The 25,545-nt window shown below is 45.5% G+C and overlaps 1 protein-coding gene across 3 annotated transcripts; it reads right to left on the reverse strand.

Annotated features, from left to right (window-relative positions):
• Positions 1-236: 236 nt before the first annotated feature.
• LOC138625690 (enhancer of polycomb homolog 1-like) lies at positions 237-25,385 on the reverse strand. 3 transcript variants are annotated; one of them, XM_069706788.1, is made up of 15 exons: positions 25,100-25,385; positions 24,388-24,503; positions 14,753-14,912; positions 13,043-13,188; positions 12,402-12,608; positions 12,140-12,288; positions 10,871-11,024; positions 9,563-9,721; positions 9,220-9,309; positions 8,799-8,947; positions 7,298-7,716; positions 4,384-4,529; positions 3,832-3,973; positions 2,295-2,694; positions 237-2,159 (listed from the first exon to the last, which is right to left on the reverse strand). In XM_069706788.1, the coding sequence occupies exons 3-15, from the start codon at positions 14,850-14,852 to the stop codon at positions 2,087-2,089; spliced, it is 2,334 nt and encodes a 777-aa protein (XP_069562889.1). In that variant the 5' UTR covers positions 14,853-14,912; positions 24,388-24,503; positions 25,100-25,385; the 3' UTR covers positions 237-2,086. The 3 variants fall into 3 exon arrangements, with proteins under 3 accessions (XP_069562889.1, XP_069562888.1, XP_069562890.1); XM_069706787.1 differs by lacking the exons at positions 24,388-24,503; positions 25,100-25,385 and adding an exon at positions 21,291-21,801; XM_069706789.1 differs by lacking the exons at positions 237-2,159; positions 24,388-24,503; positions 25,100-25,385 and adding exons at positions 2,911-2,944; positions 21,291-21,802 and having other exon boundaries at positions 2,609-2,694.
• Positions 25,386-25,545: the final 160 nt, after the last annotated feature.

The raw sequence follows: 25,545 nt of genomic DNA on the forward strand, positions 1-25,545 counted from the left end.
CGGTGTGTAATTAACCTCATTAAACTTCTCATAAAAGTTCCGATTCAACTTTGATCTGCGGATATCGTTGACGATATGTTCACCGTGTAAAAAGATCAGCTGTACATGTGTGATTCTGTACTAATAAACCTGCTGACGGATAAAACAAACCTCAACTTTCTCTACAACACGTAGTTTCCTTTACGTTTCACACACACGCACACACACACACATAAAATACACCAGAGTCCAAACAATTCACATTTAATGCCCTGGGCTTTATTGTCTTATTTTAGTGAGAGTTCTGTCACATTATTTTTTTTTTTGTGTTTATTTTTTTTTTAAAGTCTTTTCAGCCTCCAGGTGGGACAAGTAAACCTCAAGGATATATCCTGCCATTGGACTGGGCATTCAGAATCTGACAAAGACGAGAAGCACTACTAAGTAATGCTGCCTTTGTGCCTAACTCTTCACAGAAGAGAGTACATAAAATTCCCCAAAGGAAGGCACCCAATACTTGTGGTTTTTGGCCTTGCAGCCGTCTGGAGATTCTTTTTTCAAAGAAAAAAAAAAAAAAAAAAAAGTAAATTAAAATAAAAAAAAAAAAAAAAAAAAAAAAAAAAGAGGACGCGAGGAGAAAAGTGTTTTTTGTTTTGTTTTTTTTCCTCACAACTTCCGTCCGTCCTCCTCGTTAGCATTTTTTGTTGTTGTTGTTGTTATTAAAAACTGGAATGATGAAACACGTACAGCGATTAACTGCCCATTCACCTCCCTTTATCACCTGTGCATGAACAAGTAACAAATGAACAAAAGAATGAAGTCTTTCAATAAACGAAAAGCTTACAATCAAGTTTACCACAAGAACAAGAGAAAATAAAATTTAACAAAACAATTACAAAAATAACTGAAGTTTTGTTTTACAAAAAAATGTTTGTTGGATAAAACAAATATAAAAAGGGGCCTCCGCTTGCATGAAAATGAAGGACGACCCCCTTTTTTTTTTTTTTTAAACAAACAAAATACAAAAAGCAGCATTGATATTTTATCAAAACCATGAACGACAAAAAAAAATAAAAACATCACAAGAAAAAAAAAAATAGTGCTTAAAATCAGAAGCAGCAGCTTCTGGAAGAGACTTCATCCCTGTTTTGTTACTTGTGTTTGGGACAATGTTTAATGGAAGCTCTGTGGAAGAGAGGAGCGCCCTCTCTCCCAGGGAGTCACCTGCCAACACACAACCACCTCCTCCTCTTCCTCCTCTTCCTCCTCATCCTCCTGGTCTGTATGTATGTCACCACTGATTTTCACATGATCCACAGAGAGAAGCACAGGGACCCAAAATAAATGTGTGTGTGTGTGTGTGTGTCTGGGGGGGAGGGAGGTGATGGTGGGGGGGAGGGGGAAAGGCGGGGGGGTGAGAGGGGGGGGCCTGCATTGTGTTCACAATATACAAAAATACCCAGGAGTCCGTAGCTACCTAACATTTACTACAGCACAGGAACCAACAAAGGTACAGTGTACAAATAAAAAAAAACAAAAAAACAAACAAACCAAACCAAAAAAAATAAAAACAACAACAAAAAAACTGTAAACACAGCACAATAAATAGATTAAAAAACAGCAGGCTCCGCGCACCATGCACATGATGTGATAAAACTCTTCTCTATACAACTCCCACATCTCTCACACTCGTCACAAAGTACTTGGCTTTCTTTTTTTTCCTTTTAAAGTTTGACTCCCAAGTGCAAAAAAAACCAAAAACATCACAAATGGACAGTTCTGTATTCAAGTAATATATACAAGGGGCGGGGAGGGGGGCGGGGGGGTATTACAAATATGTAGTTACTGTACAGATACTAATTTTGCCATATTCATAATTTACAGGTGTCAATATTTTAACTTTTAACAGTAACAAAAAAAAACAAACAAAAAAAAAAACCGCTTTAAAAAGTATGAGAGATGAGAATTGCAAAAGCGAGCGGCCGCGGCCTCCCGTCGCGCCGCCGAGTCGCCGTCAAAGAGTCCCGCTCGTTCCTCCCCCTTTTTGCATTCCCGCTGCTACGATGCACAGCACCTAGAAGAGTCGCACTCCTCGGCCTCGCCGCTACTACGTCACCTCCATGGCCACTGTGTTGTCTGCTATACTGTTCAGTGCTGGCTTGTCTTCGTCGTGATTATCCCTGTCGGAGGAAACAAATACATGACTGTAAGGCCAAAAGCCAGGGGTCTGTTAGCTGAGCATAAACAGTGCTGATAGTCTTTGTAGTCCAATAGGCAGACGTCAGAGCGGTTTTGGCGGGTGTAGCGAAGCTCACCTGGAGCCCATGTCCATGGGCGACGCTCCGGAGACTTTGGGCATCTGCAGGTTGGTGGCGGCGGACAGCTTTAAGGCAGAGGGCGGCACGTTGCCGAGGGTCCGGGGGATGTGGCGTCCGGCCGACGGCACGCTCAGACAGATGTTGTTCCCGATGAGGACCTGAGTGGTGGCCGGGGCGGCGCTGGCAGCGCCGCGTCCCAGGAGGCCCAGCGCCGCCGCCGTCGCGTGGGCGCTGGGGGTGGAGTTGAGGGGGGCGGGGACGGCGTTGGCGGGCGACGGGGTGGCCGAGTTGGAGGAGGGCTGGAGGAACGTCGGGGCGGCGGCGGTAGTGTGTGTCGACTGGTTGGTCTGGTGAAGGGCTGCGGTGGAGCTGGACAGGTGCAGACCTTTAAAAACACCTGGGGGAGGGTGGGGGTGGGGGTGGGGGGGACGGAGGAGACCAGAAATGAAAAATGATATACAAAAAAAAACAAAGAAACCACAGAAAACTTGGATTTTCAAAGTAAAAGCAGGTCAAGAAAAAGAGGACGTGAGGAGAAATAAAACCCTCTCCGTCCTCCTCGTTAACATTTGATTTGTTTTGTTATTAAAAACTGGAATGATAAAACACGTACAGCGATGAACTGCCCGTTCACCTCCCTTTATCACCTGTAGGTAACGAATGAACAAAAGAATGAAGTCTTTCAACAAGCGAAAAGCTCACAATCAAGAACAAATTCAACAAAATGACAAAAAGAGCATTTTTGTTTCACAACAAATATAAAAGGGGCCTCCGCTTGCATGAAAATGAAGGACGACCCCTTTAGAAACAAACAAACAAACAAACAAGCAGCATTGATATTTTATAAAAAACAACAACATAGATTTCCAAAACTATATTTTGTTTGGCTATCCTTGTAAATTGTTGGCGTGAGATCAGCACGCAACGACAAAGTATGATTTTCAGATCAGACGTAAGCCTGCACAATGTAATGAAATCTTATCTTCATGTGTACAATGTTTTAATTCCTGGACGTCGGAGCGTCGTTGACGCAAATCGGTAGTGATTGTGATTTATTGGGTGTTTTGTTTCCATGTGTCGGGTGAAAGCTGCTGAGTTTGCGGTTATGCAAGCACATTTTCTGCAAACGTCCTTTTAACCGCGTGCTCCCACGTTAAATACCTCCGAGGTTGTTTTACGTCAGCGGTCCCGACACCTCGTCGCCCCCGTGTCCTTCCTAAATATGCAGGAAATGTACCCGTGTGACCCCTTCGACAGAGTTTACAGTCCCACTGGAGACGTCGGGGGAAGTACTTTCACCAAACAGGGAGTTGCATCTTTTCATGTTCAAGGATTTGTAGAGGAATTCAAAAATGACTATAGAGATTCATGATGTAACAAATCGTCTTTAATCCAGATTTATGTCTTCCCAGATTTATGTCTTCGGACCTCCTGACCGTCCTTTTAACCGTTGACAACGGTGATCAAAACCTCCTCATTAATGGGACGGTTGGTGTAATAGCTAATAAATCAAAATCGCAGCCGGGGAACTCACCTGCACCCGCCAGGACCCCGTTGACTCCGCTCGCCAGCACGAGCTCCTCTTTGGACTTGAAAGCCAGCAGCTGATCTGTGGTGACGAGGGCCGAGGCGGCGAACTGGGCGCTGGCTTGGTCCAACGTCTTGGACGCGAGTGCCTACGCAGAAAAGACGAAACAAAACCCCGGAGAGGAAACGTGTGAGACCTGACCCGCTCGGCTAAAATGTGTGAAACTGTCAACAAAACAAAACAAACCGAGCTCAGCACTTCTGCTGCCAAAACCAGGAAACTGAGCAACCGGTGGGCATTAACGCTGCTGGTGGGAACGGAGGACGTGTCCCGTTGTCCCGAGGATGTCCGAACTGACCTTCAGCTGGAAATCATTTCCATACGGGAGGAAACTCGGGCCCATGCGGCGCGGTTAAAAATAAAGATAAAAAAAAAAGACACGGAAACAGCTCCGATGTCACACCCGTGGCGTAAAAACGGCCTTCTTCCTCGTACGTTTACATTCGTAACAGTCGCCGCCTTATCTGTGGTTCTCCGAGTGTGTCGGTCCGTACTGACCTGTGTGGTGTTGGTGGTGGTGGTGGTGGTGGTGCCGGTTGTTGCAGGGTTGTTGGCTTGTTGTTGCTGTTGGCTCTGCTCCAGCTGCTGTTTCTGCATGAGAGCCAGCTGCTCCTGGTGCTGCTGGTACTGCTCGGCTGTGAACACTGCGGACGAGACCAGGCGCGCCGGTTAAAAGCACGATTTTGGTGGGGTGGAGGTATTTGGACCGTTGCCGAAGCGATATTCAGCAAGACGGGGGGGAAAAAAAGATATTTATTATGTCTTCTGTCAGGGAGAAGGAAAAAAAAACCACACACCCTTCTTCTTATTGATTAAACCTCTAAAAGCTCGTCCATGTTCATCAAAAGGACATATTTAGAAGTTCTATGCAGCACAAGCTGGCAGATCAATCACATAGCAAGACCCCTCCCATATATATATATCTATAAAACTAAATTACCACCACATGGACACGTGAAGTCTTGATTTCCACTGAATTGGGGTCTTCAAAGCGAGAAGCATGTGAAAAGATGACCTCTCCTCTGAACGAGGAAGACGTCGTCACCTTTAAACCCGCATTCCTGCACTCGCATGTCAAATTGATCCGTTTGCGTACGCGGTCCCAACAAGATGCACGTGTACGCGCGTCGCTGCGGGGCGACAAATGGAACGAGCCTGAAAGTCCGGTCCGACGGTTTACCAAACGCTCGGCGCTGCAGACGTCCCGAGGCGCGACTGTACGATCTCCTTCTCGTACGCACACGCACGTATCCGAGCGGTCGACAACACCGCGTCGCGGGCGGCTCCGTACTTCATCTTGAATTTCGCCGCATCAGAAAATAACCACACAAAAAAACCCTCAACAACAACAATTTTTTTTTTACAAAAACGTCCCTGTCTGTGCAAAAAACAAACAAAAAGGGATTTCAAAGGGTGATGATGTCACAGCATTACATCACCCCCCCCCTCCCCCAACGTGTGAACTTCCACGTAAGCAACAACAAGCACGGCTTTAAAACGGCTATATTTAAAACACAATCTGGACCTCAGTCTGAGCCACTGTTGTTGTTTACAAACCATCAGGTTATGTTTTGTTTAGTATTGGCTGCACACGCCGCTAACGCAGGATACCTTGAAATATCCTGATATTATTGCTCGTCGGTAATCGTGAACGGAGCGAACAGGCTTTCAAACCTCAATCATTTTTGTAGTTACAAACAAAATGGTTTCTTTTGAGCAGGTTCTTAAAAATACTGCCAGGTCCAGACGGAGGGCACTAAAATTGGAGTTTTGAACTTTTGAAACGCAAAATTTGTGTACAGCTACTTAAAACTAGAAAATAAAAAGCATTGTTTTGTAAAAACCATGATCAAAATAAAGTAAGTGGAAGTTTAATGCTTTGGGAACACTGATACAACTTGAAGACACATGTTCTCCTCTGACAGCCCGCTCCAGGCAAAAGAAGAGGACGACTTACAAACAGCGGCTCTTTAACATGTTTTGACAAATTTCAGGCTAAAAGCCACCAGTTAAGATCAGAGACGGTCCCGAGAGCAAGATGTAATACGTAGAAGTCTTTACCGACAGCTGCGATTAACTTGCTTTAATAACAATCGCGGGGAAAGAAATGAGTTCCGCAATCTGAACATGTCCCCGATTTCGCCGGAGATAAATGGCCCTTTTAGAAACTAACCAAAACAAAGGAAATGCCCACTCATGGCTCCACGCTGAGGGGCAAACAAATTACATGCATTTTCAACCTCATTTCTCTTTAATTATTGAAGGAACCCATAATGTGGCAACTATCTATTACGTCTCCAAATAGAGGCGCCAACAACAGGAAATAATCAGGCCTGTACAAACAACCTCCTTCACAAAATACAAACAGCTCGACTTCGAAAGTTCAAACGGTCGATGTTTTACTCAGCTTATTCCACAAACTTGAATTTAAAAAGTTTGCTATTGTCCAAATTCACGTTTAAAAAAAAAAAAAAAAAAAAAAAATGTCCACACCAGAGTTTTCCCCCTTAAACTCGGCTGAGTATTGACAGATTAGGAAGTTTGGGGGTAAATCAGGAGATCTTTCTGATAAATTTATATTTCTTACCAGCTCAGTGCGCTTCAAATATTCACCCTATTTCCCTCCACACTCACTCAAGCACACATCAAAAAATATATTGCTAATCAACCCCTCCGCCACCGCTACACAAGCCGGGGGAACACGATATATTATAGCACGAAAGCAGGAAGTTCGTGTGATTCGGCGCTACACAAATAAACTGGATTTACCGTCACTTTGGGAGCACAAGCTGCAGCACAGCCATCTTCCTTTGAGGTGCCTCATCAAAAAAGCAGCAGCGAGTCTCGACTGAACAACACACGCGCGCGCGCAAAAAAAAAAGCCAATCTATAAAACAACAAGCACCTCACATCATGTCGTTCAAAGAGAAACTTTGAATTACGCTGCTCCACGTGCACCAGAAAGCAATTCTGCAATTTGTCCTTTTTTTTTTTTTTTTAAGAGATGAGCTGGAGTCCGACAGGAGAGGATCCTCTAACGGGTAAAACCAAAACAATAGAAACAGAATAGAATAAAAAACTCAAGAGATAAACAAAAAACCAAGAATAATAAAATACACCAGATTCCAGAGTAAAGTGCTCCTCTAAAAAGACCAAACATGAATACGGATGCTGACGTCCAATTAAAGCAGTTGGCAAAACGAACCGAAGGCAAAACTGCATTGGTGCCTGAACGCAGCTCCTTCTTTGATTATAGCAGAAGGCTTCACTGAATCTACCCGTGAACATTCCTGCCAGAGACTGTAACCTTGTAAGAATGACACGTTTCCTTAAATTAGCTCCCCTGTGATGCAGAGAAACCTCCCCTCCGAGGCAACGAGATGAAACGGCTGCAACGCCGCGGCCGACTCACCGTTGACGGGCGTGGCGGCTGGGCCGGTGCGGTTCTGGGAGCCGGCTCCTCCAGACAGGGTCCGGGTTAGTCCCGACACCGTCCGGCTAAAATCCCTAAATCCTCTACGAGACAAGTCTCCCGCACCCAGAGGGTGATGGGATAGCGTCCGCGGTCTGAAGTGCCTCCAGCGGCACGCTTTAATGTTCAAAAGAATCTGGCTGAGGTCCATGGGCGTTGACGACGACGACGGCGGCGATGAAGGTGAGGGAACGTGGGAGGAGCTGGTCGGGTCCGAGGTATTGGTTTCTGAGGTACTGGCGTTGGAGTTGCGGAGCGGAGAGCTTGGAAGCGGCGAGGCGAGTGGTTCGGGCTCCGGGTCGGAGTCCAGGCTCTGGCAGATGTTGTCGAGATCTGTGTGCGCTCGGTCCAACAGGATCCTTCAAACAACAACAAAAACAAGAGTCAGTGGCAAGTCGTTTAAAGGTCTGACGACATTTTGGTTACACTGCAGCGAGTGCGGCTGTTTTATGTAATTACAATGTGCCAGTACCGAATATAGCAGCACAAAAAAAGAAGAAGAAGAAGAAAAAAAAAACCCGGAGTTCGACAATCGTCGCTGCGGCCTCGAGAGCTCGTTGCAATCTTAGAAAAACAGACACAAAAGGCCGTTTTCTGCTCATCTGGAGCCGCGTGACCGGTGGAGCAGAAGTTATTTAGTTTGGCCCGAGGCCGGAGTCGGAGGAGAGGCTGGTGTAGTAATCTGACTTAAAACTGTACAGTGGCTTTTTTGTTGTCGTTTGTTTGTTTTTGTTGTAATATAAAAAAAAAGAAGAGAAAATTGTGCAGTGTCAGCAAAAATGTCAGGTGAATAATCTACTGTGGACCTAAAACAAACCCTTTTTAAAGCGCCGTGCTTTCTAAACACGATCGCCGTCATAAGTACGCGTCATATCGAAGAAGGTGAGAAAGGGGAACGCCGCTTATCTCGTGTGTGTGTGTGTGTGTGTGTGTGTGTGTGTGCCTGCGAAGCCGATACCGGGTGACCCAGTTGGTCTCTCCTTCACGACAACCTGGCGTGATGCTGGCTGCCTCCTCCAGTCGCTCCGTCTTTATCCAATCGTGTGTGTAATTACCGTGGAGATATCAGACGGAGCCGCGAAGTTTTCCCGCGGCGGCAGGCGAATCCCGAACAAACGGGAAGCGTTCGCGGTTTGAACACCAGCTTGATATTTTAGAATAAAACGCGCCTGGCAAACGGTCTCTGGCAATCTGCCAAGAGAGCTGGTACACGGGCAAAACAACCTCGGTGCCTCCAGCCAACACTCGGCTGAGTAAATCTCCTGCTCGGCGTCGATACTGGCAGCATTCCTACACACGTCATATTTCTGCATTTGCGGTTTTGTTTGTTTTAGAGGGAGGGGTTGGGGGGGGGCAAAACGACCTAAGAACCCGGAAAGGACCGGTTGCGGACCGGTTGCGTCGCAGCGGCTGTAACCACGACAACCCAGACCAAACTCACCTGCCCCCTCTGGCCACGCGTCGCCGTGCCAACCCGATGCAGCGCCGCGGCACGTTCAGCGAGGTCAGACAGTAGCGGAAGCGCGGGTCGCCGAGCCCCCCCTCCGACGGGCTCGCCCAGGGCCAGCTGCCGCTCTCGTCCGGACGAGACTGAAGGAAAGACGAAGAGGGAGATGGGGAAACGGAAACATCAACAACAACAACAACAACAAAAAAAAGAAGTACATTGGATATTAAAAACATCGAAACAATAAGAAGAAGAAGAAGAAGAAGAAGAAGATGATGAAGAAGAAAAAAGAGGCCCGTCTCATTGTTGCATGTCCTGTCCGGCAGAGTGTGGGAGAGATGAGGCAGCCAGACTGGGCAGCTTTGCTTGTTGGAGCTATAAATAGAAAGCAGGGGAGTCACAGGAGGGCACTCACAGTGTAGTACTGACAGCCGGCCTTCCTCCTGAACGCATAGCAGCCATCTGGGTCATTCTCCTCCTCTGCCTCCGAGGAACCTGAATGGACCTACACAATGCAAAACAACAACACAAAATCTGTAAATAAAGAGCCAGGGACTTGAAATTGTACCCCTTTAATAACACCCCCCCCTTTTTAAAAAAAAATTGTTTTAATTTTTTTTTAGGAGATCAATATTTAGCTCAGTGATTAAAGCTTTCATCCTTTTGTTTGCTCAGTTTGAATATGAAAATTGTGCCGGAACCGCCCGACAACCGAGGGTTGAATCATCCGCGTTCATCCCGAGACACGACGGCGTTACCTGTGAGAACGGTTCTTCGTCTGAGCTGGGGAAGTCGTACTGGTTGAGGTCCTTGGGATTGAACACGGAGGGCCCCGAGTGCTGCGGCGCCGACAGCGGAGGGATTTTGGGCTTCTTCTCGTATTTCCTTTTGGTTCGTACTGCCTCCGTCTTCTCCGGCTGGGGGGGTGGGGGTGGGAGGAAGTGAAACGATAGCATGTTTATATACTGCGTTCTGTGTAATCAAAAGGACATTTTCCCAAATGCAAAAACAAAGCTGTTGCTGGTAATTGAGCGTGTGCAGAAACAACGGCAGTAAAAAAAAAAATAAAAGAAGAAGCATTGATATGCAGATGGCAGCACGTGCCAGATGCTGCTGCCGAGCCAGATGGCTGCCCCCTCCCTCCCCCACCGCCACCTCTCACCCCAACTTCCCCGGTGGGACGACCCCTCCCTGTCTGAACAGACTCCAACTCTACCAGGATTAGTCAGATGCTATTCAGCCCTCACTCTTTTTTTTTTTTTTTTTTTTTTTTTGAGGGGGGAGGGGGACAAAACCTAACAGAGAGGCAGAGACTCTGCAGTGAAGAACCGCTGTGTCAAATCAATGGAAGAAATGAGGGTCAGAGGGATGAGGGGGCAGAGTTAAACCCCAAAATGACTGTCTGTAAACAAAAGGGAAAAGTCAACCAGCTGGTAGTGGGGGAGGGAGAGGGGGAGGGGGTGCAGAGGTGTCCCTGCAGGGCAGAAGGTGGGGTGGGGTGGGGTGGGGGGGGTGAGTTGTTGGACACTGGAGATAATGAAGTTATAATGACAGGAGGTGACACGGAGTTCACATCAGTGTCGTGTAATGAAGTGCGAAATGAAAACTCGAACAATCTAATTAATTTGAATTCAGCACAAACCACAAAAATACTAAAACATATTCCTCTAAAATTTCTTCCATTATATAATCTGCTTTAAATGGTCTCCACCATGTATTTTGACAAAGGAAAACCACTGTGGGTAGATTTTGTACACACGTACGCGGGAAAGCAACAATCGACCGTCAGCATTTGTGCTCCTCGTGAGTCAATGATTTTCAATAATTAATACCAAGTTGCCGTTTAAAAAGTGATGCTTCTTTTCAAAGAAGAAAAACTCCAAGGTCTGGCTCGTGTCTGTGTACAATGCGAGATACGGCATTTAAATGTGTGAATTCACTCAAGTGAAGGACGCCTGGCAAAGTCTATATCGCATCCTGCACTTTCAGCCCCCCCCCCTCCCCCCTCTTGACATGTATGACATTATCAAGGACGAAGCGAGCGTGTTTGTGAATGCGGGCCTTACTTTCTTGTAGTCCTTCATGTCCAAGTGGTCCTGGTGCCTGTACTGGTTGCTGCTGGACAGGGGAATGATGGGGATGGTGTAGACGGGCTTCACCAGAGCCCGCTGCGCCAGCGCCTCCGCCATCACCTCGCTGCCCAGGTCAGGCATGGCGTTCCTAACGGACGGGGTAGGGGAGAACAAAACATATGAAATACTACAAATCTTGTGGAAATTGTGCAGTTATTTATCTCCGATGTTCAGCAACACGGCCCGCTAAAACTTCAGCGCACCGGAGGAGCCCGGTACACTCGGGTCACTCGGCACCAGCGCAGCATGGTGAAGTGGTCTGGGAGAAGATATCCGCCGGGAACCGAGCGCTCGCAAGTGAACACTGGCCGCCATGCGCCGGGGCAAGAAAAAGCAGGCACGGGGATAACAAGAGGAAATTGAAATGTCACTACAAATCAAAAGCACTTCAAGGAGACGGGTCCAATTTAAGCTCGCACTGACAGCTACTTTCAGAGGAAATTCATTCCATTCGGATGTCATGTTTAGATGGATCGCAACGGCTCCACCGGGGCAGCGAGAGAAGAAGAAGAAGAAGAAGAAAAAAAAAAGAAAGAACAATTCAAAGCGGAGCTTGGAAAACAACAACAAAAAAAAGCTGATACGTGAAAACAAATATTGTATAATACAAACATATAGTCTAGTGTACCGCCAAACAGACTGGGGATAATAAACTCTAGCAGGCAGCATGATGTCGATGTGATATGATAAACAGGGTGAAGTCCAAATTGATAATGCAAGCAAAAAAAAACAACCAGCAAATGTCATCATTGCCTCCCAATTAGCAGGAGCAGTGGAGCCCGACCTGACAGGAAATATGTGGTTGACTTTCACACAATCAGTCAGGGAGCTGACAAGTGCTGTATTCTTCTGTGTCAAGTTCAACTTGATGAGAAAACAAAAATGTGACCACAGAGGCTGTCCAAAACACCACACACGGTGACAGCATTTTAAAACCACAAGACAACAATGTCAAAACAACAGGACGAAACGTTGACCGATATTACCCAGAAATCCATCCGTGTATGAACAAAGTGAGAAATACACTTTAAACGTACGACTGTGTGCTGAATACCAATAAATAGAAAAAAAAAAAAAAAAAAAAAAGCCTCCTTGACAGCGGCTACTAGCTCGACGCTGCAGCTGACGCAGTGCAGTCGACCCGGACAACCAGCAGCCGAAACTCTTCAGGGGGAACCGATTTCACACGATGGTCTCTCTCACCTCTTCTCCACGATTTCCAGTGTGAGGTGTAGCAGCTCCCTCTTGCTCTTCTCTCGCCTTTTGATCATCTCCAAGATGGTGACAGCTCGGCTCAGGTCCCTGCGCAGCTTCAGCATCTTCTCGTATGACGCCTCGTCATTCTTTCGATTCTGAAAAATGGAGCAGCGATGATTCAGAGCGTCTCCATTTATACAGGAACTTATTCCCCCCCCACCTCCCCTTGATGCACAAGCTCCTCCTCCTCTTGACCAAAGTGTCCTACCTTCCTGGTCTGCATCTTCTCCGTCCGTCGGCGGAAGGCCACGTAAGGGTCGCTGGTGCTGGAGCCGTCCCTCTTCTCCTGCTTGACGTTGGGGATGAAGCAGCCACCCTTGCAGATTTTCCTCTTGCGGCTCCAGTAGTCAAACACCTCCTTGATCAGCTCGTCGTCCTCCTTCAGCAGCAGCTTGGCTTCCTGGAGAGTGACGAGCTGCGGCGGGAACACGGGCGAGACCAGGTTCATTATTCACAAGACTCGTGTATAAAAAATAAATAAATAAAAGTGATAAACAAAATCGAGAAGAGACTAGTTGTTTTTTTTTTTTAAAACAAGCTGCTGTCATTAGAAACAGCCAATGACGTGACAAAACAAGACTTTTTGGCTTTCAGTAGTTCTTGTGGCCTTCAGGGACACCACATTAACTTGTACTAGTTTGGCAGTTGTATGAATTAAATTTGGACTTATTAGAGATCACAAGAACTCCGAAAAAAGCCCAAACTGCTCCTAGAAAAACAAAGTAGTAAGAAGATGACCCACCCCTCGAATTGGTAAAATACAGTTAGAACCGCAGAAATGAGTCCATGGTCGTATTTATTCTGTTGTAAACAGAATAAACTCACACACATATATAGGGTGACAAATACCTGCTGGCCGCTGCCTTTCTCCAGTCGGTCTATCATTTCTTCAAACTGCAGGGCAGTGATTTCCATTTTCTTCTTCAGCTTATTCACAAACGTCTCATCCTCTGAATCTAGGTCGTGGTCTGGCTGCTCTGTATCCAAACTGAAAGCTGAGAGATGAAAGAGGAGCCGGTTACCGGAGAGACAGACTACAAGCTACAATATTTCAGAGGGAAATTTGGCAGGTACAGAGGTGCACTGAACTAAACAAACATCAGAAATAATAATAGTGCAGACGGCATCGTGCAATGAATGGATGATTCAATATCAAACCATGAGGGGAGATTTTACTTTGCAAAAGCGAAACTTAAGCAGGCACATTTTTAGAGGGATAAAATCAGTTACATTAGGAAAAAGTGTGTCGTTAAACAAGTTTAACAAGGTCTGCTGTATTTAGCAACATTGCATTTTAAACAAAGTCAATGAACACAAGCCGTGAGGGTACGAGTTTCTAAAGGCGTTATTGTTATTCGACTTCATCCAACTTTATTGAAAGAAATAAACAACATTTTTTCACAACAAGGCACCGTGTGTGGTTAGTTCTGTGCCTTTAATAACTCAATAAAGCAGCGCTGCAGGACAAACACTTGCAATAAAGTTGTGAGCGTAACCAGGCAGTTGCTTATAAATATTGCCATGTGAGAGAGAGAGAGAGAGAGAGAGAGAGAGAGAGAGAGAGAGAGAGAGAGAGAGAGAGAGAGAGAGAGAGAGAGAGAGAGAGAGAGAGAGAGAGAGAGAGAGAGAGAGAGAGAGAGAGAGAGAGAGAGAGAGAGAGAGAGAGAGAGAGAGAGAGAGAGAGAGAGAGAGAGAGAGAGAGAGAGAGAGAGAGAGAGAGAGAGAGAGAGAGAGAGAGAGAGAGAGAGAGAGAGAGAGAGAGAGAGAGAGAGAGAGAGAGGCTGAGTTTTTGATTTTCACCCGACCAGTTCGGCCACAATTTCAAGCCCCGGCTTGCAGATTATCCAGAAAAAGATAACAATTTAGTCTGACAAAAGACATAAAATGGGCAAATATGTCTGTCTGTTGTGATCCATCAGCTACTGTGACCCGAGGGAGAAAAAAAATAAATAAATAAAAAAGTGTTTACTGCACAACCACCATCAGAGCTGCGCTATCATCAACACATTAAACTGTCAAAACCGCTTGGGAAGGTATGCAGCGTTTCCTCTCAACACACCGTGTTTAAACTGTTCAGATGACGGGAGAAATTAAGGTGAGAATATGTGCAACAGCAGTCCCAGTTTGACATTCAAACGGTCTAATGGCTGCAGCACGCGCACACACACACCAAACAAACTGTGTTTGTACTCGTTTTTGATGAGACGCAGCTTTTTGGGGCCTATTTTGTTGACATTTCACGCTCCAGATGAAGAAGCTTATGTCGACAACGTAGAAGGACGAGAACCAGACAAACTTTTTTATTTATTTGTACTTCCAGTTTCTCTTTAAACTGCAAATTGAAACACACGAGCCTCTCTCTCTCGGCAGGATCCCGACACACACACACACACACACACACACACACACACACACACACACACACACACACACACACACACACACACACACACACAGACAGACAGAGACTATCCGGTGCATCCAAAACATGGCCACGTGCTCGTGGACCACTCGCGCAGCTAAAGCAGATAATCCGGTGGCAAGCGGCCGGCTACTCACGCTGTATGTGAATAAGCTGCTTTGGCATTTTGAACTCCCCGGGGTAGAGGGACTCGTAGTGCGTGATGTTGCACTCCGCCTCGGGGACGGGGATGACCATGTTGTCCCGCTTCTCGCCGTACACCTGCTGCGCCGAGATGGCCCGCTGGAGATGGTGCTCCTGGAAGAGAGGAAACAAAACAGCCCGTTTAAAAAAAAAAAAAAAAAAAAAAAAAAGGGACTGTAAATGGAGGACTTCTGCACAGTTCATTGTCTCAACTAGTTTTCTTCACACAAGCAATGCAAAAAGTGAATTTCAGGATTATCAACCTTTACATGTGAACAGGAACAGGTTTTTTGTTTTTTTAAATAGCACTTCATTGCGTGGATACGTAATCAACAGAAGGGTGTGAAATGGGAATAAAGATGAGCAACATGTCACAGAATTTTTTTTCATTTTGCTTCCAGACATCCTGAACGCAGGGACACAAGTCTCCTTCAGAGAGGATTAATAATCACAAACCGTACAGATGGTAAAAAAATAAATAACCAACTGCTCCAAAGTTCTTCTATGGGATAATTAACGCGGTTTGTAGTACAGGATCTTCACTTCCACACAAAGCCTCGGCATCCATCACGGGAAAATGACACCTCGCTTTCGGAGCGACAGCAACCCAGATCTCGTATTGAGAGAAGCAGTATAGACTCATTTGCGCTGCAATATGTTGCAGGAGCTATGCGGGGAGTCGGCTGCAAAACATTTCACAAACCTAATAAACTGCACGTAAAGACTTGTTTTTCACCATTAAAAATCAAATGCAATGGCAGTTACTAAAAAGTAGAGCATTTCAACACAGTACGGGGGCTGCAGCCGTGAAATATCGTCCTAATTATGCTGAACATCTTCCACTGTTTCTATGCTATATATACATTCGCTAATAACACACTGTTTGTCATAACGTATACAGCCTATTGTATACAAGCGCAGTGAGGAAGTATCTCAGAGAAATGAGTCATCCTTAGGAGAGCGGGTGTGGGAGTATCAGCTCGTGTACCGCTGTGTCAATTCCAGTCATCAGTTCTTCCCATCGTGTGCGGACATCCTTTCGAGCATCGCCACAGGTTAAAAAAAAAAAACAAAAAAAACTCAGCAGTGACTCCTTTTTCTTTTGTTGATACTCTCGGGCGGAACAAGAACGATAATACAAAACTCTAAACTACCGAGCTCAGAGGGAAAAAGCTGTTGCGCGTCCTGAGCCCGTGGGATCAAATCTGAAATACCTGCAAGTTCCTGCAGCGGCAAGTCTCGGTGCTTCGAACTGCAGCACAAGCAAAGATGTGGAGAAATGAGTCAGACAGTTTGACTCTCGGACTCGGCGAGCACACGATGTTTTTCGGCTTTATTCTCGGTAGAATCCAACAAAAACGTGCGTCATTTTATTCTGTCGCACGTCTTGTCTGGATGACATGTTACCGATAGGCCTTTTTCTGACCGAATAGTCGAAGCAAAGACCTGCATCAAAAGCTTATTACCAATGTGGTGCACAATAATTGTGAGCTTATTATGAGTGTTTTTTCTTGCGACAGATGGCCGAGTCAGTCGAACGGACTCGAGGCCCGTCTTTGCTCTAACAAGTCTTCTAACAGAGCTCCTACTCATTTTTACACATTACACTTTTTTTTTTTTTAACACAGATTCTTGGCCATGACTTTGAAAATGTTTGGTCAAAAATGACCATCAGCAGATATATACACCCCCTCCCCCCTCCACACACACACCTGGAACTTTTTAATTGCACACTTGCGTGGGAGTTTTGAAGTGATTAGGGCCTTAAATACTCTCCAGAGCCCTGAGGAGCTCTGCATGGAGTAACATGAGGACCCCTATCAGGGCTGTGAGCTGGCATGAAAGGAAGCAGCATGTGCCCAGTGCTGAACCATCTGCCCCCCCCCCCCCTCCCCGTAATGTTTATCAAACCCGGCGTTGTGTACTTTTTTTCTTCCTTCTTTCTTACAACCGATACACAAAGACAACAGCTTATTTTGTCAACTGTGAAAGCGTTCCCCCGCCGACCTACTGAAGCCCGACTCCGCTCTTTGGTGGCTCTAGATGAGTTTGGGAAGTAAACACACAACGTAGCCGCAAAACAAATTGCCACGTATTTCGCAAATCCCTTTGTAATTTTTGACAAAATCCTTAAAACCGGCACGTTACGCTCAGCGGCGCTGAATTTGGCATGTTTACACGCGCAAATGACAAATCGCAGGTTTAGGACGGCGAAACAAAAGTGCTGCGTTTTGGCTGCGACTGTTGTTGGTGTGTGTGTGTGTGTGTGTGTGTGTGTGTGTGTGTGTGGGCCGTCTAGCCAAACTTCAGTGACCACAGACACACACACACAAAACTTCCTGCAGTTAGCCAACAGCTCTGTGCCCTTGTATATTTAACTTGCTCAGACGGTGTAAAACTGCGGCGACGTCCGTCCGTCCACAACTCAGCGACTTCAAACTTCAAATGCAAGAAGAATGAGGCTTCGCGCTTCGCACAGCCGAGACGGAAACACACAAATTTCACAGCTTTGCACTTCATACTAGTAGTGTGACAGCTTTTCAGAGCACAGGATATTTTATTTGACTCGAGGCGTGCTGCCGGCCTAAACCAAAAAAACAGTTAAATGTTAGAGAACGGCTCGGAAGTTACACATTTATGAGCGAACTAATCCCACTTATGGTTGACTGTAAAAATGTATTTCCCTCAAACCGCCATAAACATTATGTGGTCTATGACTCAAGACTGTTACCTGGCACGGTTATATGGCCAGTCGTTAAAGCTCAAAGCAAAAACAGATCAGTGCTTCATCAGTCAAACATGTCTGCCGATGACGTGACCTTATGTAAAACTCCACCAACCAACTTACCAACAGACCGTGAAGGATCTGTTTTCTCGACTAACTCGTCCAACGCATCCACAACAAGTCCCTCGCTGGCTGACACGCCGATGAACCCCGAGCTTTGTGAGTAAAGGAACCTGCATAAAAGGAGAGCTGCGTACGGAGCCAATTAAACCTGAGCCTGAGCCCAGACTTGTCCTCTTCCAGGCTTCGGTGGAGGATATCACCTTGGCGGGGTGCAGCAGGCTGCCCTGATCCTCCTCTGGCCCAAAGAGATCCAGATCTTGCGCAGCTGTGATCCGCAACCGCGGTTCACGGCCTGGGATTTCCTGTGCTTGAGGAATCGGGTGAGTGGGGATAAAAGGGCTTTTGTGAATGGGCACATGGGAGGTAGTAATCTAGGTTACTGTAAGACCTGCTGCAACTGTGGTGTTTTAATCAAACTTAAAACGATCTCCCGATGCCGGAAAGTTTAGTGGCATTTATTCTCTTTCTTCCCAAACAAATTCTTCCTTACTGCTCTTGCGTCTCGCCCTAGAAAAACACAAACTGATATTGAGCCTTCAATTCTCTAGTTCTTCCCAGGACACGACGCTCCGGGACCGACGTGGAAACTCCACGGCGGCGGCGCTGCTTTCTGTCACGGCCGCACCGATGCAGGGAGAGAGGAGACGAGGGGAACATTTTTTTTTTAAATGTTTTTCCTCAGCACCACGCGTTCCTTCCATTAAACGTTCCCGAGACAAATAAGACGACTCCAACAAAAGTTGCCATGGCAACAAAAGTGCGGGCCTCCAGCAGGTGTTTTTCAGCTCATGCCGAGCGAAATGGAAAAAGCGAGGAAGTCTTTTAAGGACGGCGATCTGTTCGGTAAATCAATAGAGTACATGCACTCTGTCTGAAATCCCCCCACCACCCAAAAAAACACAAAAAAGCACTTGCAGTGCATGAAATGACACGAACAAGCAACAAAAAAAAACAAAAAAAACAACAACCAAAAAAACCCCACCACATTCCTTTACATCTAATAAAACAGACAGGGAAAGTGATCTGTGTTTTACAACATCTATAACTCAAAGGAGAATCAAGATCGCCCTTCATCAGCTACCACCGAACACTCAAATGACATCAGACAAGAAGCAGCACACTGCAGCTGGTGCATAACTTCACAGCTGTTATTGAGGCATGTATATTCAATATAAAGCTAAAATGATCACTGAAACAAAGTTCTCTTTCTTAGAGAACATTTTCACTTTAAAACCAAAAAATATGGCTCGAGCAAATCTGAAGATTTGAGTCTGAGGGAAGGAAAATTATTATCTTTTTTGAATGGCAACTTGTCATACTTACGTATTTGAGTTAAGTTTTTCCATCTTGTGTACTTCCTACGTTTCACATTATGAGACTTTACTGGAGACAAATGCAAGCGCAATTTCCACTTTGTGATTTCTGGCATGATGCATCTCTACATAGTTGAACTATGAGTGCAAATTTAACAAGACTTCCTAAAGAAGAAGAAAAGATAAGGGACGAAAATGCTCCTTTTGGTCCCTGTTATGCCGTCACACATAAATACATGGAAGCAGAAAGCCTCTATAAACTTCAGTATAGCACCGATATATAAAAGGTGTACTGTCACAGTAACTATTCGTGCACGAAACACCATGTTTCTTGTTCCAATGCGAAAGGAGTTCAAATTGTGCTGCAAGAGATTCAATATTTCTTATCTGGTTTTTGGAGCCATGAATGCTGATGAGGCAGTTACCGGATAATATAAAAAAAGAAAAGAAAAGTCCATTGGCTTTAAATTCGGCTTACATCCTGCACGCTTTACACGGTGCATTAAAGCAGACGGTCCTGCATGTTCGCGCCATCAGCGCTCACAAATTGTGCCTACTCACTGACTTAAACTAAAGAGGGAAAGCAAAAGCATGTGGTCAGTCGGTCGGCGTGTCTACACCCCCCATTGTTGCCGGACAGGATGTGGGTCAGGGAGCTAAGCCCATGCACAGCCTTGTAGTAAAACGGTCCTCTTTATCTCTGCTGTCACGCTGTTATGTAATGCCGCCGTGTGCATGTGTACAGTACGTGGGGGTGCGGTGGTGGTGGTGGTGGGTGTGTGTGTGTGTGTGTGTGTGGAGGGGAGTCCTGCTGACTTCGCTCTCCTGGTGTTTTTGTGTCTGCTGAGGCATCTCGGCAGCGTAGACGTGACCGAGAGGAATTCAGCCGGGGCAGAAACCACGGCGGGGTTGTAAACATCCGTCAACACCACCGGCAATTAAAGCTTTGTTTACGCTTGTAAATAACAGCCGGCTATCAAAAGGTCGGAGACAACAGACATCCCCGCAGGCGACTTGACAAACCTACGAGCAGTTTCGGGTGGTAATTGAGGAGGCTTAGCTTTTTAAAGTACAGGATCAAAAGTAAGTTCAATGGATTGACACCGTTTTGATGTGTGAGTCAGAATTCAAAAGGCTGAATCTGGACAATATTCAACTCGACAAGGGTTGAAATGTAGAGCAGCTACGTGGTTCTGCATAAGCCGCCAACAGAAACAATGTGAATTTATTTTATTTGCATGTGTAAAACCTACAAACTATAAACGAGACTAAAAAACTAGGAAAGAAGTTGCATGTATTCTACGACTAAAAATCTGAAAAAGTTAAAAATGAGACAATTTTCTAAAATGATCCCCCCAAAGTTAACAGATTTATAATTATAAAAATGCAACTCTTAAGGCAAATAAAGACGTATGATTTGTGACATCATTCAGACCGTAAACAAACTTGTCTTTTACACTTAAGTTGACTGAACTGCAAACAAGCCCGCTAACTGACAGAAGCATGCTTTTTTTTTCTTTTGGCATTTCTTCTCACATCTAATCAACAACAACAACAACAACAAAAAACTATTAAACGTGGCAGCAGAAGTCTACAGTACCAATTATCACGCACCCCAGTGACCAAAAAAACAACAACCAGATGTCAACGCAGAAAACATGAATGAAAGCTTCCTCTAAAAGATGTCACGTCGCATTAAGGTCTGCATGCGATTCAAGAGGAAAACGAGTAAGAAAACACTTCTTCTTCTTCCCTCCTGATAAACAACAACACACATGGCAGAGCCGGAGCTGTCAACACGCAACACCTCGCTGTCAAACCGGGCTTGGGGGTGAATGGGGGTGTGTGTGTGTGTGGGGGGGGGGGGACTCACTGTCTCCCCCTGGCATTTGTTCGCGGAAAGCACACCACGTCCGAGGCCCTATCCCCCCCCCCCCCCACACACACACACACCTCCCCTCCCTCCACCTCCCCCCACTTCGCTTCGCCTTTACCACGGAGAAAGTCAACAAAATGGTGGAGCAGACGCGGGTCACGTGACTCCTTTTGTGCGTTCGGGTCCGGTTTCAGAGGAAACGAGCGGACACAACACGGCCGACGAGTAAAATACCGCCGCGCCGCGACCTCGCGGAGACACCCGCGCCGGAGCGGCTCGGTGAAATTCAGTATTCGTCGAGATCCGTCGTGTGCGCGAAAGAGCGAAGATAACGGCGGCCATTTTGCACAGGCTTCTTGCGCAGGCAACATTAGCGGCGCCGCTTCGGTGTGAAAACACGGGGAAAGTGATCCGGCGCCAGTCGGGCAGCAATGGAAAAAAAACAAAAAACATACCGATTCCTCCTCTTTTTCCATCCCAGTCGGCATCTGCGGCACTGCCCGGTTGATCGAGGCATATTCGTGCAGGTCCGGCAAATCCTCGCAGCGGAAGACGGGCAGGGGCTTACTAGCATCCAGCGCCCGTGCCCGAAACGACAATTTACTCATTTTTTTTTTTATTATTTTATTTTTTTTTATAATAAAAGATGCAGCATAAATCTATTCGATCTGCTAGGAATAACAGCAGGTCTGCCTCGAGTTCTCATGGATGAATCTGTGACGGTCTCCGAGAGTCAGCTGGTCGATTGAAAAGGGGGGTAGGCTCGGGTCCGTGGCAGCGCGAACAGAGCCGGGGCGGGCCCGGGTCTCGGTCGCTCTCTGTCGGTCTCTCGCTCTCCCAAGGCTCCGCTGTTCCTCCCCGGTTCAATACGCCATGGCCAACATGGCGGACATTACAAACTCATGCAGCTCACCGCTCCGCTGCGAGCGGCCCAACCCCCTCGATCACACGAACAGCCATTCCCACGCAGTTTCGCACGCGTGCGCGCTCGCGAAACCCTTCGGGGTACGAGGGGAGGAGGAGGAGGAGGAGGGGGGGGAGGTGAAGAAGAGGAGGAGGAGGAGGAGGGAGGAGCGGATAAACCAACGGTGGGGGCAAGATGCTGGATGCTGATGAAGGGACGTGAACTTCCCAGGCTCGGGATGTTCACATCCTGTAACGCGCCAAGACTGATGCTGACGTACGAAAAACATATTTATTCTCCACGTGGAGAAAAAAAAATAATTAAAAATTAAAATGTAAAGTATAAAATCAATACTTTAAATAGAATACATATATTCCAGGGTGCAAAAACACTATCAGCACTCACATGCTCTATAGTGTGTGTGAATATGTTATAACCTTGCAAGAACACGTTTTTATAAGTTCTGTCGTGTGTTATAATTATTGTATGCAGGCCAAAAAAACAACAACAACAACAACAACAACAAAAACACGTTCTACCAATTAGATCCAACTATTTTGCAAATATCGCCACCCTGTGGTGCAAACACACAGCCACACCGCAGTGTCTCCACTGTGATTAAAAGGGCTTCAGTTTGCATGTTAATGCATCACAAAACACAACATGATCAGAGAAAACTTACATCTCCACAACTTTGCAAACATCATTACCATCTTTTAAATTTTTTTTTTTTTTAAACATAAAGTTCCCTCAAATACTATTAAGTGAATTAATTTAAGTATTGCTAGTGAGGGGGAAAAAATAATTACATGCACCAAAAAAACTAAACATGGGTGGACATAACGATAGGAAACAGTTCAATAAAATGGTTGCCCAATAGATGCCAATTGAGGAAAGCTCTGTAATCTTGATTTTGAATGAGATGTGTTAAGTTTTGTTTTTGTTATTCCTTAAATAGGGATGGAGAGCAGTCCACCCTGCAAACTAAAAATAAGACCAGCTTACTGGATGGAAAAGGCCACTTGAACACCGCCAGATTAATTTGGTTTTTAATTTAATTTCATGAACAGTCCTGACAGTCTTTACGTGAACTTATTAAGTAATGCTCTTTTTTTTTGTTTTATGTTTTTTTTACCCTTTGGGTGCCGGGCCATTAACAATGAATAGTATGTCGTGGTGTTGCAATAACTTGTTTCTAACTGGTCCCGTGGGCTACACACATCAATTTTATGACTTGCCAAGCAACAGAAATCAACATACACCGACACAAGCAGCATTGTTTAATTTGTCAAGAATCACTTTTTTGTGATTAAGTGTTGTTTAATCACAGTTGTAGCTTCATCTTCCTTGTTGGTGACAGTCACTCATACAAAAAAGCTGCCGTAAGCTGCATTAACTGTGCATGTTGAGAGGTCCTTCTGTGCTGCAATACTTTTACATTTTGGTGACCTGTCACGTGAGACGCGTGTCCCCCCCCCTTTCTCAGCAGACAACCTCCATCAATGTAGCATCTTTAAACACAGAACTGCAAAGGTCGGGTAAAAACTACGCTGATGCTCCGCCCACCTCTGAGCCCGGTTCTGTCGGAGGTTTCTTCTTGTTAAAAGAGAGTTTTCCCCATCAAGAGGACTTTTTTCTTCCCTCCTAACTTATGTGGGAATTGTTGAATTCCCTCCCAGAAAAACACACACACACACACATTTTGGTCTACTAAAATGTAAGAGGGAATATGGTAGACTTTTAATATTACTGCTCAATGCTAACCGCTTTAGATGGAAAAAGGAAAGTTTTATCTAGTGAGAACCAATACAGAAACTATATATACAATTGTAATAGAGAGAGAAAAAACATCCCCCTTGGAGGACGAGAGCAAACTCGATGATGGGTGTTTTGAAACTGTAAATCCTTCTCTTGTAAAAAAAAACCATGTTACAATACAGTGCTTGGTGACGCAAGAGAGCCTGGAGCAGTCTGTGTAGCCATCTTGACCGATCGTGCCCTATTGATTTATCCGTAAACTCAGCTAAGAGACGAGACACTGCGGAGCAAAGCTGGTCCAAATTGGATAACGGCACAAGACACGTCCAAGAAGCGGTGTGCGAAGGTATTTTGGGTTCTTCACCTCAGACGGCAAAAGATAAAGACTGTTTAATGCGACTTTAAGGCCGCTGCGAAACTCTTCTGCGTTAACAGATCTCCTTTCACATGGGCGCGAAAGGCACCAAGAAACGAGCGAAGCAACGTCGGCTGCAAGTGTGCACACTTTCTAATTGTTTTTTAACCACAAGTGTACGTGTTTAAATTATTGTTGAATCGAAAACATGTACAACACATCTGTCGGTAATGTCCTCGGCCACAAAAACAATACATCTGAATACCTATTGCGATTATACGCAACGCTGACAAATAAGAAATGGATGTGCAGACATTTTATCGTGTGCATTGCTTCATTATATTGTTATACACAAGGGGCACGATATGTGTGAATATGTGCTCTATATATACGTCTATTTTTGGTTGTTTTTTTGCACGCTGAGAGAGAGAGAGTCAAATTCCTCGTATGCGGAAACACACCCGGCCAATAAATCTGATTCTGAATAATACAACACACCATATTTAGGTAGAATAAATAAAGAAATGGGAATAACCTGGAAGCCCGGGTGAAGATCCCCCCACGGGCATGACTGAACGATCCAGATGTTGACATCATAATCATCATCCGTTTGGGAGTAATAAGATCACATCTGTGGGCCATAATGGACGCCTGTGAAACAAGAGTGTGTCAAGAAAGACAAGAATAAAAAAAAAAAAGAAAAGCATTAATGGGGTCAAATCTGTACAGGAAAAAAAAAAAAAAAAACCCCGCTGTTACTGTGATTTATGAGCCCCAGGTTTGTGGCATGTCATCGTCACATCGTATTGTCTCTGTGAAGCATTAATAACAATAATTATCTCCATTAAATGACGTTATGATGTTTGTCTTCGGACCGTAGATCAAGTTTTTTGTTTTTGTTTTAGCACGAGAGTAGTAGAAAAAAAACAACAAACCTACCTACGAGCACGTAGCAGTGTTTGTTTGTTTTTAGTGTTTGTTTGTTGTTGTTTTTTTTAAAGGGGATTTTAACAATCGTGTCCCAAGAAGATCTCACAGGAACAGCAACACCGAGGCTAGCTGACGAGGCTAGCGCGTTAGCTCAGCCCCTGACCCTGCGCCATTTACCAGCCAGCTAGCAGCTAACGCGAGACCGCCAACACTTTCACTTCCAACTCGCAACTAACTTGTCCGCTTTTCTGATTCCCTTCAGACGACAACAACAAAACAATAACAACCCCAAGCTTTGAGTGCGAGTTGCAACTTACCTGCTTGCTTAAGCGGAGGAAGCCACAGGGGAGGAGGAGGAGGAGGAGGAGGATGGTGATGATGATGATGGCAGTTCTGCTGGTTGTCATGCTAGCCCAATGCTAACGCTTCGGTTAGCTCCCTTCAGGGCGCCTCGGAGGAAAAAAAAAAAAAAGGATTTCAGTTGATTTTTTTTTTTTATATTTTGGAAAGTGCGGGTTAACTCAGCACGAGAAGCAACAAAATAAAAAATAAATACATTTGTAAAAAAAGCTACCGAAGTGATATCCTGTCGCTGACGGTGAAACTTGTGATAGTTCGGCGGAGGTTAAAAAAAACAGAAAAAAACAAAAAGACCCAAACTGACCACCGAAGACACTTTTGCAGGCGATTTCTGATTGGACGGCGGAAGCCACCAATCACCTGTGGATGAGCTCACTGGGTCGCCCCGCCCACCCCACGAACA

This window comes from Brachyistius frenatus, unplaced genomic scaffold (assembly GCF_029030835.1).
Source record: "Brachyistius frenatus isolate BFR_SWC_R1_liver_20210118 unplaced genomic scaffold, ASM2903083v1 Contig_65, whole genome shotgun sequence".
Taxonomy (NCBI): Eukaryota; Metazoa; Chordata; class Actinopteri; family Embiotocidae; genus Brachyistius; species Brachyistius frenatus.

Bases quoted from the DNA above. Each gene is read 5' to 3' on its own strand.
- LOC138625690 (XM_069706787.1), bottom strand. From the start codon at position 21,443: ATGAGTAAATTGTCGTTTCGGGCACGGGCGCTGGATGCTAGTAAGCCC. The intron at 11,025-12,139 runs GTGAGAGAGACC...CCCGTCCGTTAG, and splicing joins CTGGAAATCGTGGAGAAGAG to GAACGCCATGCCTGACCTGG. The intron at 9,310-9,562 runs GTAACGCCGTCG...TGCATTGTGTAG, and splicing joins ACGAAGAACCGTTCTCACAG to GTCCATTCAGGTTCCTCGGA.